We start from the raw sequence: 27221 nt of genomic DNA, 5'->3' as shown, positions 1-27221 counted from the left end.
CGGGTCTGCTGGACGGCGTCACTCTGTCACCCAAGAGGAGACCTTGGAGCAGAGCACGGACGCTGCTTTGCCGCAGGCAGCGTGCGTGCGGTGTGTGGAGCAGCAGTGTCTGGTGCTGCGTAAGCCAGCAAGACCCTTGCCTCTGAGAATATCACCAATAAACATATTTTCATCTTCCAAAACATTCCCATCATGACCAGTTCAATAGGTTTTTCATTCCAGTGAGTCCTGCACCTAAAAAAATTCACGTTACCATGCATGCTTCCCATCGTTCTTTACTAAATCTCATACCTCTGTGCACAATAATTACTGGTGGTCAAGCCAGTCGCTTGGCGGTGAACCTTGTTTTGCAGGGCTGTGCTAAGCTGCGTTACCCTAAGGACCACCAAGCACCCACCTTACTCAAAGGTTGCTCGGGATGTGGTGTTCTTGGTTTCCCTTTGTACCTGTCAAAACACATCTGAGCCTTACAGTAAGAATTTAACTCACGTGATTCACAGCAAAGCATCGGAGTAGAGAGAACCTCTTGGGTCACTGGTTTCTGTTCCTCACTACCACAAACGGTCACCTCCTGCAATTTCACCCCTAGCCTCGTCAAGGAATAGGTTAACGTGAAATGTGGAATCCACCATCCTCCACACATTCAAATCAGAGAAACTCCCAAACACTGCACCCCAGCCTCCCTGTCTCTCCTGGCTGTGAATATGGATTTTGCTGAAAAGCATGTCAGAGCAGATAAAAGGAAGCATTTCTTTGCACGGTGGAGAGTAACTTCTGCATCTTGCTGCTGCACGAGGCTGTGGAAGCAAAGGGGTCAGTGGGTTCAGCCACAGGTTAGAGAAATCACCGCACAACGCGTCAGTAAGTGGAGCTCAAGGTTAGGGAAGGATGTGTTCTCCAACATCTACCAAGAGCGAGAGGAACTCCTACCAAGAGCGAAAGGATCTCCTACCAAGAGCAGCCAGGCTCACGACTCTCCCTAACTAACACCTTATGTTCCTAGAGCATCTTGCAGCTTATTTCCCCTTGTGGGGTTCACCTCTTTCAAAACTGCTGGTTAAAACACTCTGGTTGCTGCTGAAACTCATTCCATGGCTGGTAAAGAACTTCAAATTGGGCCTCAGATGAAGAACTGGGCTTGAACAAAAAGCTTCTGGTGCTCATCTAGGCTGGGGAAGGGCCCTCCGGCATGGTGCCCAAGCCCCTTTGCCACGTGTCCAGCTCAGATGCAGCTGGGGGCGGCTGTTTATGGTGATGGCAGAGTTGGTCAAGTTTGGGAACCCAGCAGAGGGGACAAGGTGTGACAAGCAAGGTGTTCCTCCTGGTCCTCTGCTCCAAGGCTTGTGTCTCATCCAAGAAGCCAAAACCAGGCTTGCCTTGAAACTCTGCAGCCATGGTTAAAGCTGGAGACTCGGAGCAGCTGAGGGAAGGGGATGTGGGGACAGCTCCCAGGCTCTCGGCTCTCAGAGCATGGCTGCGGGCAGCACAGGTGACATGTGTCCAGGTGAGTGTGGCTGAAGGCACGGAGCAGCCCAGCATGAGGGCTGACGTGTGGGCAGGCAGGAGGCAACGAAGCTGGTGATGGGGCTGGAGAACAAGTCTTATGAGGAGCAGCTGAGGGACCTGGGGTGGTTTAGACTGGAGAAAAGGAGGCTGAGAATAGACTTCATCACTGCTGGAGGTTGTGGTGAGGTGGGTGCTGGGCTCTCCTCTCAAGTGACGGGTGACAGGATGAGAGGAAATGGCCTCAGGTTGCTCCAGAGCAGGTTAAGGTTGGACATCAGGAAAAAACTCTTCACAGAAAGAGTTCTCAGGCCCTGGCAGAGGCTGCCCAGGGAGGTGGCGGAGTCCCCATCCCTGGAGGGGTTTAAAAGACGGGTAGATGGGGTGCTCAGGGATCTGGTTTAGCAGTGGACAGCTATGGTTTGACTCGATGATTTCAAACGTCTTTTCCAACCAAGTGATTCTATGATTCTGTCATACTCACTTTCCAGCAGGACAGCCGTGTTCAGAGAGATGTTCTCTTCCTATCAAGCTGGCCTCTTCTTTTGTCCCTTCTTCCCACGCAGCCATTTCGCAGAGCGCGGCTGAAGGGGAAAGCTAAGACTACTTCAGAGAAAATAGCACTTAAAGCCTGATACTGCTGTAAAGACCATAAAGAAAAGCCTAAGCAAGAGCTGTGATGTGTGAGGAATTCTATTCACCAAGGCACTCAGATATCCGGAAGCTGCACAGAGATGTAATTTATTTCACTTTGAGTCCAAAGAAGCTCAGCCAGTGTCTAAAAGCACCAAATACTCCAGGTCTATTTGACTTTTTTTCCTCTGTTTCATGCTGGAATAACAAATGCACAAGCCCATTCAGTGAGAAGGCGCGATGCAGGAAACGCTCATCTGATGCTCAGAAGAGCAAAACGTCTCGTTGCTGGCACCGGCCCCAGCACAGCCTGGCCCTTTGGGACCATGAACAGCTCTTTTTTTCCCCAGGATCTTTCGTATTTTGGAGACTGGCTGGACGGTGAGGACGCCTGTGAGAGGAAAGCAGAGCTGGAGTGCTCATAGCAGGGACCCTGTGAACTCTTGGCTGTGACAACTTAAAGTCCATCCCGTTTTGTTTAGGAAACTGTATCTCAAATTGGTCTTATGAGACACAAATGAGACCAGAAGCCAAAGCTCTGCTGTCTCCTGCAAAGGTTGGTGAAGCTGGGTGGTGAAGTAGGTGAGAACTGTTGACCTCCAGGCTTTGGGAGTGGCCCTGGCCACCCCAGCATAGGGCTGGATCCGGGTTGTCCTGCTCATGGATCTCCAGAGGAACGCTGCAGCTTCCTTGGTGCTGGTGCCCAGCTTTGCAAACATGCACACAGCCCTCAGATGGACGTGCCATGCCTTTGTGACCTGTGACTTGAGTTTTCTGCCTCTTATACGAGGAGCGTTTGCTACAGGTTTGCTCTCCACTCTACTTCTGCCAAATGTGGGTCCCGTTCCTGGCCAACCTGTCCTGCCCGTGCAGCCACACCTGGCACACGCTCTGAGCTGGAACAGTTATCTCCTGCAGATAAGTGGAGGCAAGCAAGGAAAAACCACGTGTATCCTTCCTGCGCTTCTGTTTGTAAATCGGTTCTCAACAGAAAGCCCTTTCTTCTCCTTGCTCAAAGCCACCAGAAGTGCTCTGTGGCAAGAAGGATCTCACCGAAGTTGCCCCACAAGCTGTGTGTGTTCCCTTCTGACCCCAGATTGCATCTGTCAGCAGTTGACAGGGTCTCTAGAGCTGGCTACCAGCCACCTCTGGTGATACTGCTGCAAACCAGATCTTCACGCGGCTTGGAAAAAAAGAGCTTTTACTCTGGGAGTAAAGAAAACTGAGCGTGGAAAAATCCCTGGGGGTTTCTTGCCTGGCAGCAAGGCTGCAGCGGGGCAGATACAGCAGTGGGAGCAGATTCCTTGCTTCATGGCTGCATCACCCACTGCTGGGGGTGTTCAGCCTGGAGAAGAGGAGGCTCCAGGGGGACCTTAGAGCTGAAAGGGGCTCCACGAAAGCTGGAGAGGGGCTCTTGATCAGGAAGGGCAGGGAGAGGATGAGGGCAACAGTTTTCAGCTGAAAGAGGGGAGATCGAGATGAGATCTTGGGAAGAAATGTTTTCCTGTGAGGGTGGGGAGGCCCTGGCCCAGGTTGCCCAGAGCAGGGGTGGCTGCCCCATCCCTGGAGGGGTTCAAGGCCAGGCTGGATGGGGCTTGGAGCCCCTGATCCAGTGGGAGGTGTCCCTGCCCATGGCAGGGGTTGGAAGTGGATGAACTTTAAGGTCCCTTGCAGTCCAAACCATTCCATAATTCTATGATTCATACTCCCACTTCATCTCTTGGAACCAGCTTTATGACTCTCTACCTCCATGCTAGAAACAAGCCAATTTTCCACGATGGATTAAGTGCCTGGGGTGACAAATGCACTTAAAGACAGGTGAGGAGACTCCTCTGCAACCTGCAAGGGAGTGTTTAATATTCTAACTGAGCGCCTGCCGGTGTGGGGTGAGGCAGATGATGCCAGCGTGGCTGGACACGTGTGTGGCTCCCTGGTCCCTCTGCTCTCTGTCGTGCACAGCCATGGTCTGGAGGAGACATCGTGTGGTTGTGGCGTTGTACAGCCATGCACAGCCCTTAGCATCTCAGGAGCAACGTTGACAGCGTCATTTCAGTTTAAACGCAATTAATGAACACATCTGAGCTTCCCTTTGCTTAACACAAACCCTGCTGCAACCCAATTTGAACCTCCTCTCTGCAGGATGCCTCTCGTTGTACCGCCCCAAAGAACATTTTCTGCAAGGGAAAGGGGTGAGAGAGGAACTCTGGCACTGTTCAAGGCTCCTGACACAACCTTTCCCCTCCCATCAGCGCTGCTTCTCCTGCTGAGGGACTGGAGGACCAGGTTCCCTGTGTGGTGATGCTAAGCTCGGGTGTGCTGGACGCGCCCCACGCGTGCGTGTGAGCAGAGATGGAGCGCGGCGGGCTGGAGGCGTCGCGATGCCTTACCCTCAGATGTCTGGAGGACCAGAGTCTTGCTGTACGGGCTGACTCCTGACTTGTTGAAGGCTTTGACGCGCGCGCTGTAGGTGCTGTTGAAGTGAAGCCCGTCCACCGTACACATGGTCTCCTTGCCCACGTACACCTCCTGCATCAAAGCAAGTGCAATTAGTGACCGGTCTTAGGGGTGCAAGAACAGCTCCGGGTGGATGTGGTGGGTTCAGCCATGCTCTGCTGCCTGGGGTGCAGTTAGAAGCACCAGGTACGGCTAAAGCAGAGCAAAGCGATTCTGAGATTTGATCCTTGACAATACTTTGGGCTGCAGCCAAAGCAGTGGGACCAGAGGGCGAGGGAGGGGATCCTGCCCCTCTGCTCTGCTCTGGTGAGACCCCACCTGGAGCCCTGTGTCCAGTTCTGGAGCCCTCAGGAAGGACATGGATCTCTTGGAGAGAGCCCAGAGAAGGCCATGGAGATGATCCGAGGGCTGGAGCACCTCCCGTAGGAGGACAGGCTGAGGTGTGGGCAGGCAGAAGGCAGGGGTTGTTCAGCCTGGAGAAGAGAAGGCTCCGGGGAGATCTTAGAGCAGCTTCCAGTGCTGAAAGGGCACTTGTGAGAAAGGTGGGGACAGACTGCTTTCAGGTCTTGTTGTGACTGGACAAGGGGCAGTGGTTTTAAACTGAAAGAGGGGAGATTCAGATTAGACATAAGGAAGAACGTCTTCACTGTGATGGTGGGGAGGCCCTGGCCCAGGCTGCCCAGAGCACTGGTGGCTGCCCCATCCCTGGAGGGGTTCAAGACCAGGTTGGATGGGGCTTGGAGCCCCTGATCCAGTGGGACGTGTCTCTGCCCTTGGCAGGAGGGGTTGGACTTGGATGATTTTTACGATCCCTTCCAACTCAAACCATTCCATGATTCTATGAATCGCTGCCACCTTGCTGGGGTGGCTGTGCTGTGCCTCGGTCTCCCCACACACAGCCTCCTGCTCCTTCCTCTCTCCAATCCCACCCGTGTTACCTCTCTTCTGCCTTGACTCTACTTCAGTTCCTGCCTGGCTGAGTTCCTTGTGGAGGAATTCAATCCCTGCTCCTGCTCTCAGTGGATGTGAACACACCAAGATAATTATCAGTGTGTCAGATTGGAGAAAAATAATCATATTTTAATTGTGTAATTACAGCAATTTAAGAGCCCCCAGGCCTTAAACACCTCTGCTTGCTGGCAGCTGGCAAACCAGAAGTCCTTCATGGTAATTAGCGTACCTTGCATGAAATCTTTAGCAACCTAAAAATACAAGAACTTCGAATATGTTTGCAAGCCATAGAGACCACTGGCAAGGTGTTTCCACCCCCTCAAATAACCTTGCTACTCCAAAGAGGAGCTTGTCCACACTGCCAGCTTCCCTGGGCACCCCAGCAGCGAGCTCCCATGTTTCCAGGGAAGGAGGGCACTCATAAAAACCTCAAGGTTACTGCAGTTACTTCATGGCGAGGCAATACCGGAGCCACGAGCAAGACGGTGCCACCAAGCCTGGCTTCACGCTCCAAGCACCTACCCTGAACTGGCCGCCGTTGCCATCATCGAGCTCGAGGATGTAGCCTTCCACCTGCACCGTCGACAACGGGGGCTGCTTCCAGGACAAAGTGGCGCTGTTGTTGTGGGTGCAGCACTCCTCCAGCTGCAGGATCGGCGGCGCCGGCACTGGGGAGGAAACTAAACACAAATTAGTGTGACTCCGGCTGCTGCGACCGCAGAGGAGGAGCAGGAGGGATATTTCAGCTGGAGCAAAAGTCTTATGAGGAGCAGCTGCACTTCGTCTGTCCACCTTTTAAACCCCTCCAGGGATGGGGACTCCACCACCTCCCTGGGCAGCCTCTGCCAGGGCCTGAGAACCCTTTCTGGGAAGAAATTTTTCCTGATGTCCAATCTGAACCTGCCCTGGTGCAACTTGAGGCCATTTCCTCTCGTCCCATCATCTGTCACTTAGGAGACGAGACCAACACCCATCTCACCACAACCTCCTTCCAGGCAGTTGGAGACAGTGATGAGGTCTCCCCTCAGCCTCCTTTTCTCCAAGCTAAACATCCCCAGGTCCCTCAGCTGCCTCTCATAACCCTCATTCTGCAGCCCCTTCCCCAGCTCCGTTCCCTTCTCTGGACACATTCCAGCCCCTCAATGTCCTTCTTGGAGCAAGGGGCCCAAAACTGAACCAGGATTCAAGGTGTGGAGTCACCAGTGCTCAGTCCAGGGGCACAATCCCTCCCCTGCTCGTGCTGGCCACACTGTTTCTGATACAAGCCGAGTTTCGAAGATGCTCGTTAACGTTACAGAGGAAGCGCGTGGTCAACAGCCTTCCTGTGTTTGACCACTGCGAAATGCTGGGGTGCAAATGGCTCTCGAGTCAGGAAACCCAGCCGTGATGACAATCAAGAGCCATGCCAGACCTGCAGCTGGTGGCCTTTCCTCCAGGCAGCTCATTTGCACCAGCCAAAGGCAGAGGGCTACATTCGATGTCCTCCTGAGCTCCGCTGCGGCGCAGCCCATTTGCTTCTTCTGTGAGCTTCTTAGGGCTTGTGGAGTCACAAATTGCTCACAGGTTGGAGCAGCTCTTTGCTCCCTGCAACGTGATGCGAACGCAGCGGCTCTCCGTGCCACCAGGGAGTGAGCGCAGAGGGAGCGGAGACTGAGTAGGAATTTAACACTGAAGTGAAGGTCGATAACAACAGGGAGGAGAGAGAAGGGAGGAAAGACCCTGAGCCACGTGATGTGCCTCTTTGTGCTGTTGTGTTTGTGCTTTGTCCGCAGCAGGAAGCTTGCTAGAAGCCCATGCCAGATGCTGCTGAGAACCAAGCAAGTGAATGTGTGTGTGAGGAAAGGTTTGGGAAGCGCCTTGTGCTGCTCCAAGATCCTAGTCCCAATCTCCACCAGCTGAGCAGGGCCCAGCCTGGCTCTCCTAAAGCACCACCAAGCCAAACTAAGCTCCTAGCACCTTGACCTGGCACACAGCTGCCCTGGGGTCTGGGTCAGGCAGGCAGAAAGCTTCCCCAAGGGTCCAAGCCACCCAAGAAGAGGTATAACTCTGGGTATGGGCTGCCCAAGATTGCTGGGAGAAGAAGAGAAACTCTCCTCTGCTGCCCCTTTGCTGGGATGAGTTGCACAGAAGAGCTCAGCATGAGCAGAAACAGGTTTTTGAAAGGCACCGGAAATGTTCTTACCTTTCATCTGCACAAAGTCGAGCTGGTGGATGGACTGCAGCAGAGGAGCGTTGTCAAGGTTCAAGTCGAAGTCCGTGGTCATCCGGGGTGTGAGCGTCCCCTTTCCCCACTGGTCCTCGGTTAAGTGCACTCTCCTGATGAGAGCGTCGGAGATCTGGGGGCAAGGAGCAGCCTCAGCTACCGAGGGCTGCGTGCTGTGCCTCGCCCCTACCCTGCTCCCCACCTCCCCAGCTGCCACTCCTGTCCCTGGCTGCCAAAGCCCAGGACATCATCGCACGCGGTTTCACAGAATCACAAGGTTGGAAAAGACCCATTGGATCATCGAGTCCAACCATTCCCATCAATCACTAACCCATGTCCCTCAGCACCTCGTCCACCCATCCCTTAAACCCCTCCAGGGAAGGTGACTCAACCCCCTCCCTGGGCAGCCTCCGCCAGTGCCCAATGACCCTTTCTGTGAAATACTTTTTCCTAATGTCCAGCCTGACCCTCCCCTGGCGGAGCTTGAGGCCATTCCCTCTCGTCCTGTCCCCTGTCACTTGGGAGAAGAGCCCAGCTCCCTCCTCTCCACAACCTCCTTTCAGGGAGTTGTAGAGAGCAATGAGGTCTCCCCTCAGCCTCCTCTTCTCCAGGCTAAACACCCCCAGCTCTCTCAGCTGTTCCTCATAAGGCCTGTTCTCCAGCCCCTTCACCAGCTTCGTTGCTCTTCTCTGGACTCGCTCCAGAGCCTCAACATCCTTCTTGGGGTGAGGGGCCCACAACTGAACACAGGATTCGAGGAGCGGTCTCACCAGTGCTGAGTACATTGCCCTTTGCTGCATGCTTAGAGGGCAGAGGGACCCCAGGAGCTTCAGGGACTATTTTAAAGGCAGGGTCTGGTACCGGAGGGACCAGCCCGGGGCTGAGTGCTGGGATGCAGTTCTCGAGGGCTGTATGCCCGTTTCCCACTGGAGAACAATGGGACAGCATGATGTGACCTCAGCTCCAGAGACCCACCGCCGTCTGCTGCAACCAGAGTCAGAAACACCCCTAGCTTGGTTCTGCTTCTCATCTGCTGTGGACCTGGAGGCGATGAGAGGTTGGCCCTTGGTTTCACAGCTGGAAAAGCTGGGGTATCACTGGTGTAACTTCCCACTCAGCCCAGCCGCAAGCAGCTCCCCACTGACCTGCAGGAAGCCGCTGGGGTCGTTCTCCTTGATGACTTCCAGGCAGTATTCCATCAGGCCCGTGGTCTGGCGCAGCTTGACCGTGCAGTGAGAAATCTGGTCTCGCACCACCTGCAGCGGGACGAGGAAATTGGTTTGGAGGCACGAGATTTTGCGAGACGGGGAGCAAAGGGGCATTGGCACTGGTGGACACGGGGCGATACAAAGCCAAAGACTCAAGGGAAGAGAAAAAGGCAGAACTGGCCAACACTCATTTACCAACTTCCCGACCTCTGAAATCCTGGTGAATAACAGCGAGTGTTGTTTAGCTCAAAATTATTAACCCAGGTAATTAGTCAAAGCCATAGGGCAGTCGCACGCTCTGTTTTTAATTAAGATAGCTTCCAAATGTCAGCTTATCAACTCCATGCAAAGCAAATGCTGACCTCCTGATACAGAGCTGCTGCTGCAGCAGCCTCCGTGGGGCTGTCCCTTCCATCCTCAGCACGAAACCGTGCTGGGAGCTGGTGCCCAACAGTCTGGCTGAGGAGCGATCCTGCTGTTTTGGTATCTCCAGTGCATCATCTCCCACAGCCCCAAATCTGACTGATGATCTGCTTGAGATGCTCCTCTCCCCATCACAGAATGGTGGAATGGTTTAGGTCGGAAGGGACCTCAAAGCCCCTCCAGTTCCACCCCTGCCACGGGCAGGGACACCTCCCACTGGACCAGGGGCTCCAAGCCCCATCCAACCTGGCCTGGAACCCCTCCAGGGATGGGGCAGCCACCCCGGCTCTGGGCAACCTGGGCCAGGGCCTCCCCACCCTCACAGGAAAACATTTCTTCCTGAGATCTTGTCTCAATCTCCCCTTTTTCAGCTGAAAGCCATTTCCTCTCATCCTATCCCTGCCCTCCCTGATCCAGAGCCCCTCCCCAGCTTTCCTGGAGCCCCTTTCAGCACTGGCAGCTGCTCTAAGATCTACCTGCAGCCTTCCTTCTCCAGGCTGAACACCCCCAGCTCTCTCAGCCTGTCCCTGTGTAGGAGCTGCTCCAGCCCTTGGATCATCTCCATGGCCTCCTCTGGACTGGCTCTGTCAGCTGAGATGGATCACGCTGCAGAAGGGCCTCATGTTTCTCTACGGGCTCCAGCAGCAGAAGGGGGATGAGCTCTGTGGGAGAGCTGTGCCAGTGAGAGGAGATAAATCCTGCCCTGTGCGGGGGTCACGACTGCACGCCAGGCTCTGCCTGGGGCTGCTCAGGCTGCACGCTGGAGCGCATCCTCTCGCACCCATCGATGGTTCCCCCACAGCAACATTTTTCGGCATCCCAGTAGCAGAATACTGGTCAGAGCACCTGAAGGGGCTACAAGAAAGCTGGGGAGGGACTGTTCACAAAGAATTGTGGTGATAGGATGAGGGGAATGGGGATAAACTGAAGAGGGGCAGAGTTAGACTGGACATAAGGAGGAATTTCTTCACTATAAGGGTGGGGAGACTGGCCCAGGTTGCCCAGAGCAGGCGTGGCTGCCCCATCCCTGGAGGGGTTCAAGGCCAGGCTGGATGGGGCTTGGAGCCCCTGATCCAGTGGGAGGTGTCCCTGCCCATGGCAGGGGGGTTGGAACTAGATGATCTTTAAGGTCCCTTCCAACCCAAATTCTTTCATTATTCTATGAATACAAGTGTGTGGTTTAGCCAGCGCTGACCTTCCCTGAAACACAGGGGTGAAGACAGGGTTGAGGCTCTGATACCACCAGGGTGTATTTGAAGGCTGCCTGGTCCCTCACGCTGCATCCCCACAGGAGACAGCACAGATCTGCACCTGGTGCCAGTGAGATTTCTGTCACGGGAGACTGGCAGAGCAGCTCAGGAAAAAGATTTTATGCTTTATAGGAACATGCCCACGGCAGATAATTCTTCTTTCTAATGGAAGAGCTTTAAGGCTGTGTAAAGCTCTCCACTAGGACTGAACAAAGCTACACAGCTCTGGAGACCGCAGCGACTCAGGATGTTACAGGCAGTAAAAAGGAGCTTCCCATCAGCAGCTGCAGCTGCAGCATGAGAGAAAAAAGCTGCAACAAGCAGCGATTAACATTTCTGAAAGCACCGTTGTGTCCTCGGCACAGCAGCTGGTGAATCCCAGCACCTGTGTGCCCACCAACTTGAATGTCCACCCTAGGGTGAGGAGCATCCCTACCAGTCCGAGGGACGGGGAGGTGAAACGAAGCCTCCTGCAGTGAATTAACCTGGTTTTCAAGGGGTGCCATGACTCCAGCAGGGCAATCAATCACATCAGGTGTTGCTTAATTATGATTTAATCACCTCTACTTAATCAGCTAACAGGAAGAAAAGAATTACCAGTTCGGCAACTTGGGACAACATATCTATTGGTGTGAAATGCTACGAAGCACGTTCTTAGCCAGGAGCTGGTAATTAGGGAGCAGCCATCTCTTGCTGCTTTTAGCAATCCCAGTAATCCCAGTTTCCAGCAGAGAGAGGCCAGAGCCAGGCTGGATGCTGGGGAGGTGGCTGCAGCCAGCACACCCCGTCTCGGGGATGGATGGGGCAGCAGGTGGAGCTCCCATATTGCTCTTCTAGTCCCAAACGTGCCTCCGGAGGCTTGCAGAGATGCTGGGTGGCTCTGAGATGGAGTCAGCGAGCGGCAGGATTGCCACAAACACTGTCACTAGAGGGAAGACTTCATTCAGTGCCAGTTTCCAACACTTCAGTGCCCTGGAGGGCAACTGGGATGGAGTGGAAGCAGCAGCTGGTCCTGGAGATCTGGACTCCTACGCTGACCTCTCCTGAAAGCGTCGGCAGGTCCCTGGACATCCTTACTCCATGGGGATGGTCAGGGTGGCATCTGGGTGGTGTAGCAGGAGAGCAAAGCCTTGCACAACCTGCAGACTCTGCCACGCAACACAAAGCAGCCCCTCACACTAACCTGACCTCTTCTCCTCTGCTCTTGCAAGAGTTGTCGGCCATGGGAATGTACAATCATAGAATCATTAAGGTTGAAAAAGATCTCTTAGATCATCCAGTCCTACAGGCAGCCCAAGCCCACCGTGCCTACTAAACCGTGTCCTGAAGGATCACATCTACGTGCTTTTTGAGCCCTCCCAGGGATGGAGACTCCACCACTGCCCTGGGCAGACTCTGTCAGGGCTTCACCACTCTTTCACTAGAGACGTTTTTCCTGATATCTGGTCTGAACCTCCCCTGGTGCAACTTGAGGCCATTTTCTGCAGTCCTATCACTCGTTACTTGTTACACGTGGGGTCTCTCAGCTTCAGACCATGGTGCTACCACCAGGTGTGAGGTGAGCCCAGCCTGCGGGCTCTCACCTCGCTGGTTGAACGTCTCCTGACTGCAACTACGGAGCCAGAGCGAGGTTTGTGTTCCCTGCCGGCCGGGCTGCAGCTGGGCAAGTGGGGATCACACCCCGAACGCCCAGAAAACACAAAAGCTGGGACGAGAGCAAAGACAGGATTGGCAAAACAATCTTCTAATCTTCTTTGCAGCTTAAATCTCTGCCTGGTTTGCCCAGGATAATGAATTTGTGAGCCTCTCCCTGCCTGAGTAGATGCTCTCGCAGCATTACCAGTGGAATTGCCATCTGCTACCACCAGCCAGCCAGGAGCCCCTCCAAGGAAGGGCATTTGCTTGGTGAAGACATGCACGGTGTCGCAGGACAGCCGTGGTGTTCAGTTTTGGGCCCCTCACTCCAAGAAGGACATTGATGGGCTGGAGTGTGTCTAGAGAAGGGAGCAGAGCTGGAGAAGGGGCTGGAGAACAAGGGCTGTGAGAGGCAGCTGAGGGACCTGGGGCTGTTTATCCTGGGGAAAAGGAGGCTGAGGGGAGGCCTCTTCCCTCTCTGCAGCTCCTGAAAGGAGGTTGTGGTGAGGTGGGTGTTGGTCTCTTCTCCCAAGTAACAAGGAAGGATGAGAGGAAATGGCCTCAAGTTGCTCCAGGGCAGGTTCAGATTGGACATCAGGAAAAAATTCTTCCTTGAAAGTGTTCTCAGGCCCTGGCAGAGGCTGCCCAGGGAGGCAGTGAAGTCCCCATCCCTGGAGGAGTCTAAAAGACGGGGAGATGAGGTGCTCAGGGATCTGGTTTAGTAGTGGACAGGTATGGTTGGACTTGATGATCTCAAAGGTCTTTTCGAACCAAACAATTCTATAATTCCATGGACATGTGGCTGGCTCCCCTGCCACCCCCTTAGCCAAGAGACCGGGTTATGGAGGGGACTGGCCACCACTGCTCCTGCATCAGCCCTCTGGGGCTTTGCAGCTCTGGCTGGGAGGATGGAGCTGGGACACAGAGACGCCAGCCCTGGCTCTGCCTCTCCACATTACCCACTCCCTGGCAGAGGGGTGAGGTGAGCCCAGCTCCAGGCAGCTCCAGACTGAGTAATTACCAAGCTTCCTGGTGGATTATCCCCGCTAATAAAGGGCTGGTCTGGAGTGGAAACGCTTGCTGCCAGCTGCTGTGGAGGCTACATAAAGCTTTACACACATGGATGCAAAATGAGATACAAGAAATTCTATTTAAAGCATTTTTCCCCATAACGGTGGTTAAAAACCCAGAACAGGGAGGCTGTGGAGTCTCCAGCCTTGGAGATACTCAAAATCTAACCAGAAGGAGCTTGGGGCAGCTGGCTGTAGGTGCTCAGAAACACCGTAAGCAGTACACTCCATGCTCCCCAGCTTTCCTGGAGCCCCTTTTACTGGGATCTGCTCTAAGGTCTCCCTGGAGCCTTCTCTTGTCCAGGCTGAACAGCCAAAAGTCAGAATGAATTGCTTTGGTTAGGGAAAGGTCTTAAAACCAAGGCATGAGCATCCCCCATAACTTCAAAAGCATCGTCTACACCCAGTGGGACCAGTGAAGCCTGTAAGTTTTCCACGTGGCCTGAAGCATCCTGTGGTTCCTCCTGTACACGAGGCATTTCTACTCCCTGGGGCACTTCAGCTCCCTGGTACCCCAGGAATGAGGAGGATTTTGAGCTCAAAGCAGCATTTGGAAGTTCCTCAAGCAAATGTGACTTCGTTGGGCTTGAGGGGCAGCCTCAGGAGACCACAGAGGGCTGGAATATTCACCAGAGCACCAGGAAAACCATGAATGCCACGGATCAGGCGTGGAGGTGGACAGTTTACAAACCTCTCCTGCAGCCAGGCGGGTAACAAACCTCCCTGAGCAGTGGCACCTTCTGGGAAAGGGCTAACGGGGATTTGGGTAGCTCCAGGCGTTTTGTTTATGGTCGTTTATCTCAAATGCCTTTTTAGTCCCTGTCAGTGCCAAAGGAGGCAACAGCCAGAAACCAGCAGCTAATTACAGCCTATAAAAAGGGTTTTTGCTGCGCACTCATCACAGCTCACGACTACCTTAAAATAGGAAATGTATTTCAAGAGCTTTTCTCCCCTGTAAGGTGACATTAACTATAATTTACATTTTAATACAGCTCCTAGAAGGCAGAAACATCTGCACCCATCTCTACTTCAATGACTTCCTCACCTTCTTTTTAGTACTTGCCTGGAAAACTGGCTTTCAAAGCACTGAACCTCACTTGAACCTCAGCTCCTCTGTGCCTGAGGTGAGTCCTGCTGCGGATGTGACGTGGAAGACATAGAGGGTCCTCATCCTAAGTGCTCTGCGGCTCAGGTACAGTCACCTGCATGGCTGTGGGGTGGAGAGCGATGGTCTGGGGAGCAGGGCTGCAAACCCAGATGGAACAATCCCCAGGACAGATCATAGAATCATGGGATGATTTGGACTGGAAGGGACCTCAAAGTCCATCCGGTCCCACCCCTGCCATGGGCAGGGACACCTCCCACTGGATCAGGGGCTCCAAGCCCCATCCAGCCTGGTCTTGAACCCCTCCAGGGATGGGGCAGCCACCACTGCTCTGGGCAACCTGGGCCAGGGCCTCCCCACCCTCACAGCAAAACCTTTCTTCCTAAGATCTCATCTCAATCTCCCCTCTTGCAGCTTAAAACCATTCCCCCTCATCCTATCCCTGCACTCCCTGATCCAGAGCCCCTCCCCAGCTTTCCTGGAGCCCCTTTCAGTGCTGCAAGCTGCTCTGAGATCTCCCCAGAACCTTCTCATCTCCAGTCTGTACAACCCCAACTCTCTCAGCCTGGCCTCATAGCAGAGGTTCTCTAGCCTTCAGATCATCTCCGTGGCCTCCTCTGGAGTTGCTCCAATAGCTCCGTGTCCTTCCTGTGCTGAGGATTCCAGAACTGGACACAGGACTCCAGGTGGGTCTCACCAGAGCAGAGCAGAGGGGTAGAATCCCCTCCCTCCCTGCTGGCCACGCTGCTTTGGATGCAGCCCAGGACACGGTTGGTTTCTGGGCTGTGAGCACACATTGATGGTTCATGTTGAGCTTCTCATCCCCCAGCACCCCAAGTCCCCCATCCGCAGGGTGAATCCAATGGTTCAGTTGTGCTGAATTCCACAATCATGCAGTCTGTGAGCAGAGCATTTCCAGGTGGATGTTTCCATGGTGACTTGCCTCTTGCTACTGAGAGAGGAGGCTCAGGCTGGAGCTGGGAGCAGCAGAGCTGCTGCATTAACAACCCAGAACATTGCCAGTGGTGGCACATCTTGCAGGCTTGCACAAGCCCAGCACCCGTGGGAAGGGGCGTTGTAGAGACCTGCAGTGCAGAGAGAACTACAGAGACCACGGCACATGGACAGATGCTAGAGGACAGACTTGATTCAGCTCTTCAAGAGGACAAGCAGAAAGCTTGAGGGACATCAGGAAACCAGAGGCACGCCTTGCAACCCAATCACAGCTCCTCAGTGCCCAGCTCCTGGTGTCAACGTCCTTCCCAAGGTATTCAGACACCACGGTGTGCACATCTTTCCTCCTCAAACTGGCTGGTACCTTAGGACAACTTCCTTTTGGGAAGACCATACTGCTCCTTTGAAAGCCAGGACCATCAAAAAGGAGCAGGACAGACACAAAGGTTTGTCCTGGAGGTGGAATGGGCACCTGGTTCACTGATCCCCCAGATATTATTTTTTAAGCCTGACTTCTTAATTTGAGTCAAAGGGTAAGGGGAGGTTGGGTAAAGGCAGGGAAACTTCCCTTCCAAATTAATTTACTCCCAAATCCCCATGGCAGGGGGTTGGAACTGGGTGATTTTTATAGTCCCTTCCAACCCAAACCATTCTATGATTCTAAATCTCTCCCTGTCCAGAGCAATTAGTGTTGAGCAAACCTGGATTTGTGCCTCCCTCCATGGAATATGTGTCAAGCCAAAGCAGGTCAACCCTGAAGCCAAATGGAGCTGAACTCTGGGTGCTGTGTGGGAATGGGAACTCGGGATCCCCAGTGAGAGGCAGCTGTGGCACCAGGCCAGCTGGCCTCTCCATCCCCCTGCGGCTCTCCTTGCTCCCGCAGTGCCATAATGTGATGGCCAACCAACCTCCAAGCAGGCTGGAGGGCCGCCCGTGGAGGGATCAGCCGCAGCCAGGGGCCTGTGGTTCCACACTGGCTGCTGGAGCAACTCATTTGGATCTGAAAGGGCTCCTGGGTGGCACAGCTGAGTCTCACTGATCAATCAATCTGCTCATCTCCTCCTCAGCTGGGCTGCTCTGGGGATGTGGCAGAGGCAAGTGGACACACACTCTGGTCTCCTATGGGAAGGGCTGAAGCTATCACTGCACATCACCAGTCACAGAAGCACAGAATCATGGAATAGTTTGCGTTGGAAGGGACCTCAAAGCCCATCTAGTTCCACCCCTGCCATGGGCAGGGACACCTCCCACTGGATCAGGGGCTCCAAGCCCCATCCAACCTGGCCTTGAACACCTCCAGGGATGGGGCAGCCACCCCTGCTCTGGGCAGCCTGGGCCAGGACCTCCCCACCCTCACAGCAAAACATTTCTCCCTGAGATCTCATCTCAGTCTCCCCTTTTGTAGCTGAAAACCAGTCCACCCTGTCCTATCCCTGCAATCCCTGATCCAGAGCCCCTCCCCAGCTTTCCAGGAGCCCCATTCAGTGCTGGAAACTGCAATTCCTGCTCCTGCCTGATGACAAAACTGGCATCTCATGATACCAAGTGCCCGAGGACTTCAGCTGAAGCCAGCAGAAGTTACAGGCACTCAGCACCCTGCAGGATCAAGGTAGTAGCTTGGAAGCAACACGGGACACAAACAAGGTCCTTTTTCAGCCAGTGGATGCTCTACGTGTGGCTCTGCTGACCTAACGTCTGGTAATGGGCCCAGCAGTCAAGTAATTCAGTGGGAACCACCTGGAGGAAGCGACTCCTTGCTCAGGCCTGACCACGCTTAGAGTGGGCTGGGTGTCTGCAGCAAGATGGAATCAGCAATGGAAAAAGCAAGAAGAGCAGCTTTCTAGTGACCTCCCCAGTCCACTCTCCCCATGGCACTTCACCCAACCAACAGCAACAAGGATTTTGTCCCCCTCTGGTGTCAACCCTGCAGAAAGCTCTCTGACCATCTGGGCTGGTGGGTAGGGACTCACCTTCAGCTTGTGCTCGTGCTCCTTGTTGACGCGGGCCAGCAGCTGGGCTTTCCTTCTGTTGAGGGCATCGATGAGGGCATCACACTGGGCCACCAGGCAGGCTTCGAATTCCACGCTGTTCTCCTGCGGGTCAGAGCAGAGCATCACAGCCACGTGGGACATTTTCACACGTGCAGCCGCACCAGGGTGACACAGAAACTCATACCAAGAGCACATGGGGTGATTTCACCCTTGGCTCACGACAGATGCGGTGGTGGCAGGTGAGGAACAGGTTTGGTCCATCCTGACCCATCCCTATGGCAGAGAGGGGAAGGGTATGGGTCTCTGCTCCTCGCTCTGTGACACAGGCAGCTTTGGGAGGAGCAGTTTTTGGGAGGGCTGCAAGGGGGTAACATGGAAAGTCAGGTGGGAGAGCACCCACCAAACGCATCTGGGGAGATGGGACAGGATCACAGAGGCTCATCCTGGTGGGAAGGGGACATTCCTTGGCCAGGTGACACAGTACCTGGATTTGCTGCACCATGTTGCGGAGCTGGACCAGGAACTCCTTTGCTTCCTTGGCTCTGTCTGACAAACCGTTCAGGGCTTGGGAAAGCTGGCTCTGCAGGGACAAAAAAAAGCAAGGTCACTTCCAGGTCACAGACTCATCCTTGTGCTGGAGGAGAGTTGCCTTCAGCAACCCCCTGAGGTGTCCTTCTGCCTCTGCTGCTCTGACAGTAAGGAGAGGAAAAGGAGGGGGAGCCGCCATCATGGATGCTCCAGGCTTGGAAAGCAGATATTCAGTGTCCACCTGCTCCACAGGCTTCCCTGGGTGATCAGAGAGAAGCCACATTCATCTTAGGTCTCAAAGTGACGTTGGGACCAGGCTGGCACCTGCCTCACTGTGCCCTGCACCCTGGGATGTTGGCATAGAATCACAGAATGGTTTCAGTTGGAAAAGACCTTTAAGATCATAAAATTATAGAATGGTTTGGGTTGAAAGGGACCTTAAAGATCATCTAGTTCCAACTCCCTGCCATGGGCAGGGACACCTCCCACTGGATCAGGGGCTCCAAGCCCCATCCAACCTGGCCTTGACCCCCTCCAGGGGTGGGGCAGCCACCCCTGCTCTGGGCAACCTGGGCCAGGGCCTCCCCACCCTCATTGTCAAGAATTTCTTCCTAATGTCTAATGTCCTAATTTCTTCCTAATCTAAATCTCTCCCTTCCAATTCAAAGCCATAAAGATCATCAAGTCCAACCATTGATCCAGCCCTGCTAAGTCCACCACCAGACCGTGTCCCCAAGTATGACATCCATCCATCTTTTAAACACTTCCAGGGCTGGGGACTCAATCACCTCCCCAGGCAGCCTCTGCCAGGGCCTGAGAACCCTTTCCGTAAAGAAATTCTTCCCAATAGCCAACCTAAAACTCCCCATGTGCATCTTGAGGCTGTTTCCCCTTCTCCTGTCACTGGCTACCAGGGAGAAGAGACCAACCCCCACCACGCTACTTGTAGAGAGCGATGAGGTTTTCCCTCAGCCTCCTTTCCTCCAGAGTAAACCAGCCCAGCTCCCTCAGCCGCTCCTCAGAAGGCCTTTGCTCTAAATCCTTCCCTAGCTTTGTTACCCTCCAGCCCCTCGATGTCCTTGCAGGCACCGGGAGAAGGAGGAGGGGAGAGGGGAGCAGGGAGAGCAGAGTGTAGGAGGGATGCGAGGTCACCGGAGCGCAGCGCCTGCTGAGATGGCGCTGGGCTGAAATCGAGAAAGGAAGAACTGCTATCAGAGAGACGAAGGAGCAAATGAATGGCAACCATTTAATGGCCCAGAAAATGACCTTACTGCCACTTCCCCAGGAGATGTTAATATAACCCCAGTGATTCCTGCATTTCCTTTGTAATTTATCGCGCCCGAGTCATTAGGATGTGAGGCTAATCAGCAAATGCATCTCTAATAAAAATGGGATTGCTAAGTCAGCTCAGCAGGGCCTCCACATCTCTCCTCCCTCCCCTCTCCGAGCAGGAGGAGAGCTGAGGTCGGAGCCTGAGCTGGAGGAGAGTTGAGCTTGGATTCAGAGCTGGAGGAGAGCTGAGCTTGGATCCAGAGCTGGAGGACAGCTGAGCTTGGATCCAGAGCTGGAGGACAGCTGAGGTTGGATTCAGAGCTGGAGGAGAGCTGAGCTTGGATCCAGAGCTGGAGGACAGCTGAGGTTGGATCCAGAGCTGGAAGAGAGCTGAGCTTGGATCCAGAGCTGGAGGACAGCTGAGGTTGGATTCAGAGCTGGAAGAGAGCTGAGCTTGGATCCAGAGCTGGAGGACAGCTGAGGTTGGATTCAGAGCTGGAAGAGAGCTGAGCTTGGATCCAGAGCTGGAGGACAGCTGAGGTTGGATCCAGAGCTGGAAAAGAGCTGAGCTTGGATCCAGAGCTGGAGGACAGCTGAGGTTGGATTCAGAGCTGGAAGAGAGCTGAGCTTGGATCCAGAGCTGGAGGACAGCTGAGGTTGGATCCAGAGCTGGAGGACAGCTGAGGTTGGACCTGAGCAGGAGGAGAGCTGAGGTTGGACCTGAGCTGGAGGACAGCTGAGCTTGGATCCAGAGCTGGAGGAGAGCTGAGGATGGATCCAGGGCTTGAGGACAGCTGAGCTTGGATCCAGAGCTCGAGGACAGCTGAGGTTGGACCTGAGCTGGAGGAGAGCTGAGGTTCGACCTGAGCTGGAGGAGAGTTGAGGCTGGACCTAAGCTGGAGGAGAGCTGAGTTTGGACCCAGAGCTGGAGGAGAGCTGAGATTGGAGCCTGAGCTGCTCCTCATGGCACAAGAGGCTCCACGTACGGCAGGGACAATGCAGCCCTGCCAACCCCTCCGTTGCCCTGCCCCGTGCTCACCCTGCACAGCCCATGCATGGCTCCGGTCCTCCTCGATTTAAGAAGATGTCTTAAGCCTCGGTTTGCTGAGAACCGAGCGCTGGGGGGCCCTGGTCTCCAACACCACACACAATTCATAGAGAATCAGCAGGAGTTTGTTATGTTTACAAGCTCCTCGTTACAAGTGCAGCATGGTGGGATTTTTCTTTTAATAAAGACTTTAGAAGGACATTTTTTCTAGCACCATACATTTCAGAAAGGGGATCTTTGTATCTCCTAATAGGAAAGCATTTGAATCATAGAATCATGACATGGTTTGGGTTGGAAGGGACCTCAAAGCCCATCCAGTCTCACCCCTGCCATGAGCAGGGACACCTCCCACTGGATCAGGGGCTCCAAGCCCCATCCAAGCTGGCCTTGAACCCCTCCAGGGATGGGGCAGCCAGGACGTGGACAGGACAGGTACGGTTGGAGCTGATGATCTCAAAGGTCTTTTCGAACCTTATGATTCTATGATTCCCTGGGAATCCTGGGCCAGGGCCTCACCACCCTCATTGTGAATAATTTTTTCCTTATGTTTATTCTAAATCTTCTCTCTTCCAATTTCAAACCATTCCCCCTTGTCCTATCACTGCCCTCCCTGATCCAGAGCCCCTCTCCAGCCTTCCTGGAGACTCTTTTAGTACCAGAAGCTGCTCTAAGGTCTCCCTGGAGCCTTCTCTTCTGCAGGCTGAACAACCCCAACTCTCTCAGCCTGGCCTTGTATAGGAAGTGCTTCGTTCACTGTTCAAGAGCAGCTCCTTCACCCTGGACACCAGCACTCTCGCAGCACAATGGTCGAGCCATGAAAAGTCCACAAAAAGATGGTCCATTGCTTTCCAACCACCCACCCCTGTGGTCTTTCAGTGCATCCCCCTCCCCAGCTCATCCCTTCCCTTCATTTGTGATGTTCTCGGTGCCAACTCCTACGTGTGGGTGGCCACAGGCTCCTCACTGGACGCGAGACCTCTAAGATTTGTGTTTTCATCAGCATGAGCTCCATGCTGCTCTCCAGGAATGGTCCCTATCGTGCTGATTCTCTCCTGGAGTGGAGATACATTCCTGCACAAGACGTCTTTGAAAGAACCACCTTCCCAGCTCTCCCACAGCATCCCTGCTGTTCCTGGCAAGAGTCATTCCACCAGGGACTTGGAGCTGCAAGCCATCACCATTAGCCCATTAAACAAGGTTAATTAATACTATACGACAACGGAGCGCGTATGGGAATGCACACAGGCATTCACGGGCAGGCTTGAATGTATTCATTGAGGGCAGCGCTGCAGGGGCAGTGACAATGTGATTCATAACCCAGCGCCACAGAAAAACAAAGCCCTTCTGGTTTCTGTTATTATGCTAATATGTCAGAGGCTGCCAAGAGAAATTAAATGACTTGATTGGGCCCATAAATTCTACAGGTACCTTCCACGACCCTTGGAGCAAACCCAAGCTTTAAGCAGTTTGTTGCTTTGGAGGATTTAATCATCAGACGCAGGAGGCAGAGTCACAGGTTTCCCACAAGCGTGTGATCTATGGCCTCAAGTTGCACCAGGAGAGGTTTTGATTGGATATTAGGTAAAAATTTCTTCACCAAAAGAGTGGTGAAGCCCTGGCAGAGGCTGCCCAGGGCAGTGGCGGAGTCTCCATCCCCAGAGGGGTTCAAAATGCATGTAGATGTGTCACTTGGGAACATGGTTTAGTAGGCACAGTGGGGTTGGGCTGATGGTTGGACTGGATGAGCTTAGAGGGCTTTTCCAACCCTGATCGTTCCATGATACATGGTGGGAGCAGGAGATGGAGACTCAGGAGGAGCCCTCAGCGAGGGAGGAAGGGATCAGAAGGATCTCAAGCCTCACCTCCTGTGGATGCTGTTAAAATTTCTGCCATGTGCTGGAAGGATCTCCCCTCCATGCAAAAAGATGGAATGTTGGACTTCACACCCCCATGTAGAAACAAAATCTTTGGGCTTGCAGGTGCCAGGAACCCCACTCTGAAGATCAGGTGGTGGATGGAGACCCCACATCCTCCAGTATGGTGGGCCAGCCAGTTTGCACGTGCTGGACTGCAGCAGTCCCACTCGGAGCTAGCACAGGCAGGGGAATTAATGAGTGTGAAATGAAGAAAAATCCCATTTATCGCCCTCTTAAAACCAAGCGAATTTATTCTTTGCAGAAAGCTGGCCTCTTTTTCAATGCTCTTGTTTCAAGGCAGTAAGAAGAGCCCTCTGTCATTCACATTAGCATTAATGGGAGCTAAACATTTAAATCTCTGTCCCCAGAGCACTTAGGAGCGAATCCCTCCCCGCTTTGCGAATCTGTCCCCGCTTTGTGCTCGCTAATAGCTCTGTAACCCCTCTTCCCAGGCACGGCTGACAAAGGGATTTCTGTCACTCTCCGATTCTCCCCTGTCCCAGAGCAGGGGTGAGCTCAGGCAGTGCAGGAGGCTTGTGGCTCAGCAGGGCTGAGCAAGCTCCCAGAAACAGAGAAAAGCACCATTTTAAACTCCGCATTGTCTCCCAGATGGAGCCGGTGTGGTTCTCCTCCTTCCTAACCCAGCTGCCAGGATGGAGCTCCTTCAAGTTTACCTTGAAGCAAGGAAGGAGCCGAGTGTGTTATTTGCTGGGTCCTGCTCGGTATCAGATGCTGGATTTGGGGCGCTGGCTCTGCGTGACAGCTCCATCTGTCATACCAGGAAAGATCTGAAGTTAGCTGGCGTTGGCCACCAGCAAGAGAGAGGAGCAGTTGCTCTCGCTTCCAACCCCAGCTTGCTCACAGGCTCTGACACTAGAGAAAGCAACCGGAGTGCTCAGGAGAGATGTCAGTCTCCTTCTCTGCTCAATGAGGGCTCCTCTGCAAGCCAAAACCCAACTGCAAGCCAAAACCCAGCTACTAGCTCAGGTCTCCTGGCCAGCTGGAAGCCCCTTCCCCAAGCCCTCACCCACGCAGGAGCCATGAAGCTGTCCATTGCCTCTCCCCAGCCCGCAAGAGCTGCAACCACGTGCAGGAAACCAAGCTTGCGCTCGACAGTGAAACGTCACAAATTCAAATGAGATCAGAAAAGGACATTTCTGCTCAAGGTCAGGCCAAACACAGACTGCAGCACAGCACCTTCTGTAAAATGGAGCTCTTCCAGCCTCCAACAGTTCACAGCTCGGGAATCTAAGAGGCTGAGAGAGCTGGGCTTGTACAGCTGGGAGAAGAGAAGGCTCCAGGGAGACCTTGGAGCACCTTCCAGTGCATCTTGGCTTATATCAGAAACGGCGTGACCAGCAGGTCCAGGGAGGTTCTTCTCCCTCTGGACTCGGCACTGGTGAGACCGCTCCTCGAATCCTGTGTTCAGTTCTGGGCCCCTCACCACAAGAAGGATGTTGAGGCTCTGGAGCGAGTCCAGAGAAGAGCAATGAAGCTGGTGAGGGGGCTGGAGAAGAGGAGTGGCTGGGAGACCTGGGGGTGTTTAGCCTGGAGAAGAGGAGGCTGAGGGGAGACCTCATTGCTCTCTACAACTCCCTGAAAGGAGGTTGTGGAGAGGAGGGTGCTGGCCTCTTCTCCCAAGGGACAGGGGACAGGACGAGAGGGAATGGCCTCAAGCTCCACCAGGGGAGGTTCAGGCTGGACATTAGGAAAAACCTTTTCACAGAAAGGGTCATTGGGCAGCGGCAGAGGCTGCCCAGGGAGGGGGTGGAATCCCCATCCCTGGAGGTGTTTAAAAGACAGGTAGACGAGGTGCTCATGGACATGGTTTAGTGATTGATAGGAATGGTTGGACTCGATGATCCTGGGGGTCTTTTCCAACCTGGTGATTCTGTGTTTCTGTGAAAGGGGCTCCAGGAAAGCTTGATTCTCATCTTGGGCAGCATTGAATCAAAAAGTGACGCTCTCGTGTCTGGAGCCGCAAGCCAATTAGCAGCAGTTTAGCTTCATCAACTTCCTGACTGAATGCGAGTTTTAATTATACATCCCATTTTAATTAGTCAGGCATCACATACAGTGAGCTTGCCTCAAGATTCAATTCCAAGTTTGTAGGTCCTATGCTTTAATTAAAAGAAAAAAGCACATGATTTCAACCACAGCATCTGTGACAGCTCCTCATCCTTTCGAGGGTACCAGCAGAACAGCTGGGAACAGCATCTTTTCTCACTATTTTACCTCCGTATGGATGCTCCCGCATAGGAACCATCTGCGAGATGATTTGGTTGGAAGGAGAGAAGAAACAAGAGCTGGTGCAACGCTTGCGATGTTGGAGTGGGTATTGGGCTCTCAGTGTAATGCCGAGAGCTCTTTTGGGGTGAGTTTTCTGTCCCAGGATGACAAGTACCACCTAGATTGTCTATGGCTGGCAAGCAGGCGCAGTTGTCCAAAGTCTCAGGTGCAAATGGCCTCTGGAGCAGGCATGGTCTGCAACTGCCTGAAGCAGGTGGCTTTCACAGGGCATGCGGCTGGAATCACAGAATCATTTAGGTTGGAAAAGACCTTTAATATCATCGAGTCCAACTGTAAGCCTTAAGCTGTGAACTCCTTGCTACAGGACCTTGTGGGTGATAAAAGCTTACGTTGGTCTGCTAGGAGACAGGAGAGTTCTGTGGAAGAGAAATCCAAGGAGGGGTTACACAAGCTATGTGAAAGCCATGCCAGCACCATCAGGTTATTACAGAATCATAGAATGGTTTGGGTTGGAAGGGACCTCAAAGCCCATCCAGTTCCACAACTCTGCCATAGGCAGGGACACCTCCCACTGGATCAGGGGCTCCAAGCCCCATCCAACCTGGCCTTGAACCCCTCCAGGGATGGGGCAGCCACCCCTGCTCTGGGCAAGCTGGGCCAGAGCACGACCCTCACAGGAAAATATTTTTTCCTATGATCTCTTCTCAGCCTCCCCTCTTTCAGCTTAAAAACATTCCCTCCTGTCCTATGCCTGCACTCCCTGATCAAGAGCCTCTCCCCAGCCTTCCTGGAGCCCCTCTCAGCACTGGGAGGGCACGGAGGAGGAAGATGAAATGGTAACTGTTAAGGTTCAGCAGCCCCTGGAAAAGGAGCTCCGTGTGGGGAGCTGCCTCCAGGCTGGGCTCCTCCTGCTGCCTCTGCAGCTGCTTGGAGGGCAGCCGAGGTCTGCAAAGCAGATGATCCTCCCCACACGCAAGGCATTCCAGGTCTCTGGGGCAGGCAAGCATCTGCAGAGCAGATTATCTCTGGGATGGTTTGTATTGACATTGGAGTTAATTCCAGGCTCTGCATCTCTGGAAGAGGCAGAGATGCCACTACAACTGCTACTATTCATCACAGGCACTGGCAGACCCTCCCTGGGGAAGCACGATGCCCTTTGCCATGGCACGACTGGGAAAACATAAGGATCAATGTCCCTCACTACAAGAGAGACACTGAGGTCCTGGAGTGCATCCAGAGAAGGTCAACGGAGCTGGGGAAGGGGCTAGAGAACAAGGGTTAGGAGGAGCAGCTGAGGGACCTGGGGTTGTTTAGCCTGGAGAAGAGGAGGATGAGGGGAGACCTCATCACTGTCTACAAACAACCTGAAAGGAGGTTGTAGAGAGGTGGGTGTTGGTCTCTTTGCCCAAGTGACAGGTGACAGGATGATTGGACATTGGAAGAAGTTTTTCCTCTTCATTGAAAGGGCTCTCAGGCCCTGGCAGAGGCTGCCCAGGGAGGTGTTGAAGTCCCCATCCCTGGACGGGTTTAACAGACGGGGAGATGAAGTGCTTAGAGATCTAGTTTAGTTGTGGCCAGGTACGGTGGGACTTGACGATCTCAAAGGTCTTTTCCAACCTAGGGATTCTATGATTCTATGATCCCCAGCCCTGGATGGAGCACGGCTCAGTTACAGCCTCTCCAGTACAAGGGATGCTCAAGGGTCCGATCCAGCATGGCTCTATCGATCCATGTGGAGCAGCAGAGCACCCAGCCCTCCACCCATCTGCAGAGCTGAGGGCACCCAACGCCCATAGACAGCAGCAAATGCTGAGGGTGCTCAGCATCCCCAGAGACACGGATTATTTTGTGCACAGGGAATTTTCCTCCTGTAAACCCTCTCTATCTCCTCTGCCATTCTCTCTGCCCCTGTGCCACAACACAGCAGACCCACATGTGCCACCCAAAGCCAGCAAGGGAGAAGCCCTGCTCCGGAAAGGACTGGGGACCAGGTCAGGATGGAGGCAGTGGAGAATTCAGCCAGGAAAACAGCCTCATCTCCCCTCTGCGAGGTGGACACCGGGATGTCTGCAGCTCTCCCGCGAGCTGGGGAAGCAACACAGTGGGTTTTCATAGAATCATTAGGTTGGAAAAGACCTGAGAGATCATCACCTCCAACTGTACCTGTTTACTGCCAAATCACGTCCCCCAGCACCTCATCTCCCCTCCTTTTAAAGCCCTCCAGGGATGGGGAATTCAACACCTTCCTGGGCAGCCTCTGCCAGGGCCTGAGAACCCTTTCTGTGAAGAAATTTTTTTCTAATGTCCAATCTAAACTTCCCCTGATGCAGCTTAAGGCCATTCCCTCTTGTCCTGTCACCGATCCCCTGGGAGAAGAGACCAGCACCCACCACTCTGCAACCTCCTTTCAGGCAGTTGTAGAGAGCAATAAGGTCTCCCCTCAGCCTCCTCCTTGCAAGACTCGTTCTCCAGCCCCTTCACCAGCTTCGTCGCTCCTCTCTGGATGCTCTCCAGCCCCTCAATGTCTTTCTTCTAGTGAGGGGCTCAAAACTTGCCCCAAACTGAGCTGCCGCCTGCCAGCTGCTAGGATTTTATGAACACCATTTCTTTTTTTGATAGCGTTGATAGGCGCTGCAGCACAGAGCAGGAACCGCTGCCAGTCCTGGCACTGTCAGAGCTGGAGGCCTTATCAGCTCAGCCCAGGTTGTTTTATTTATTCCAGCTCCCCCTGAGCCATTGCATATCGAGGTGGAATCTTGCACGTGGATGTGCACCTGCCCCGTCCTGTGCTATGGAGCTGCCGTCAGCGTCGGTTGGGTCTGGGGAG

At 53.8% G+C, this 27221-nt stretch overlaps 1 protein-coding gene and 1 long non-coding RNA gene across 8 annotated transcripts in view; one reads left to right on the top strand and one right to left on the bottom strand.

The window, feature by feature from the left end:
* Positions 1-27221, bottom strand: part of TRIM9 (tripartite motif containing 9) — a 62155-nt gene that overhangs the window by 8551 nt on the left and 26383 nt on the right. For 5 of the 7 annotated variants that reach the window (XM_069856803.1, XM_069856804.1, XM_069856805.1 and 2 more), the window contains exons 2-7: positions 17865-17960; positions 17360-17482; positions 8890-9000; positions 7724-7877; positions 6064-6221; positions 4524-4662 (exon numbers count right to left, since the gene is read on the bottom strand). In XM_069856803.1, the coding sequence (XP_069712904.1) occupies positions 4524-4662; positions 6064-6221; positions 7724-7877; positions 8890-9000; positions 17360-17482; positions 17865-17960 (781 nt within the window). The remainder of the gene's footprint in view (positions 1-4523; positions 4663-6063; positions 6222-7723; positions 7878-8889; positions 9001-17359; positions 17483-17864; positions 17961-27221) is intronic. The other 2 variants (XM_069856806.1, XM_069856800.1) reach the window with 1 other exon arrangement.
* LOC138720594 (uncharacterized) lies at positions 1470-25752 on the top strand. The gene is made up of 3 exons (XR_011337439.1): positions 1470-1549; positions 5031-5056; positions 25663-25752. It is a non-coding gene; the product is annotated as an uncharacterized lncRNA (long non-coding RNA).

The sequence above is a fragment of the Phaenicophaeus curvirostris genome, chromosome 5 (assembly GCF_032191515.1).
Source record: "Phaenicophaeus curvirostris isolate KB17595 chromosome 5, BPBGC_Pcur_1.0, whole genome shotgun sequence".
NCBI classification, from domain to species: Eukaryota; Metazoa; Chordata; class Aves; order Cuculiformes; family Cuculidae; genus Phaenicophaeus; species Phaenicophaeus curvirostris.
This window is presented reverse-complemented; position numbering and strand designations above follow the sequence as displayed.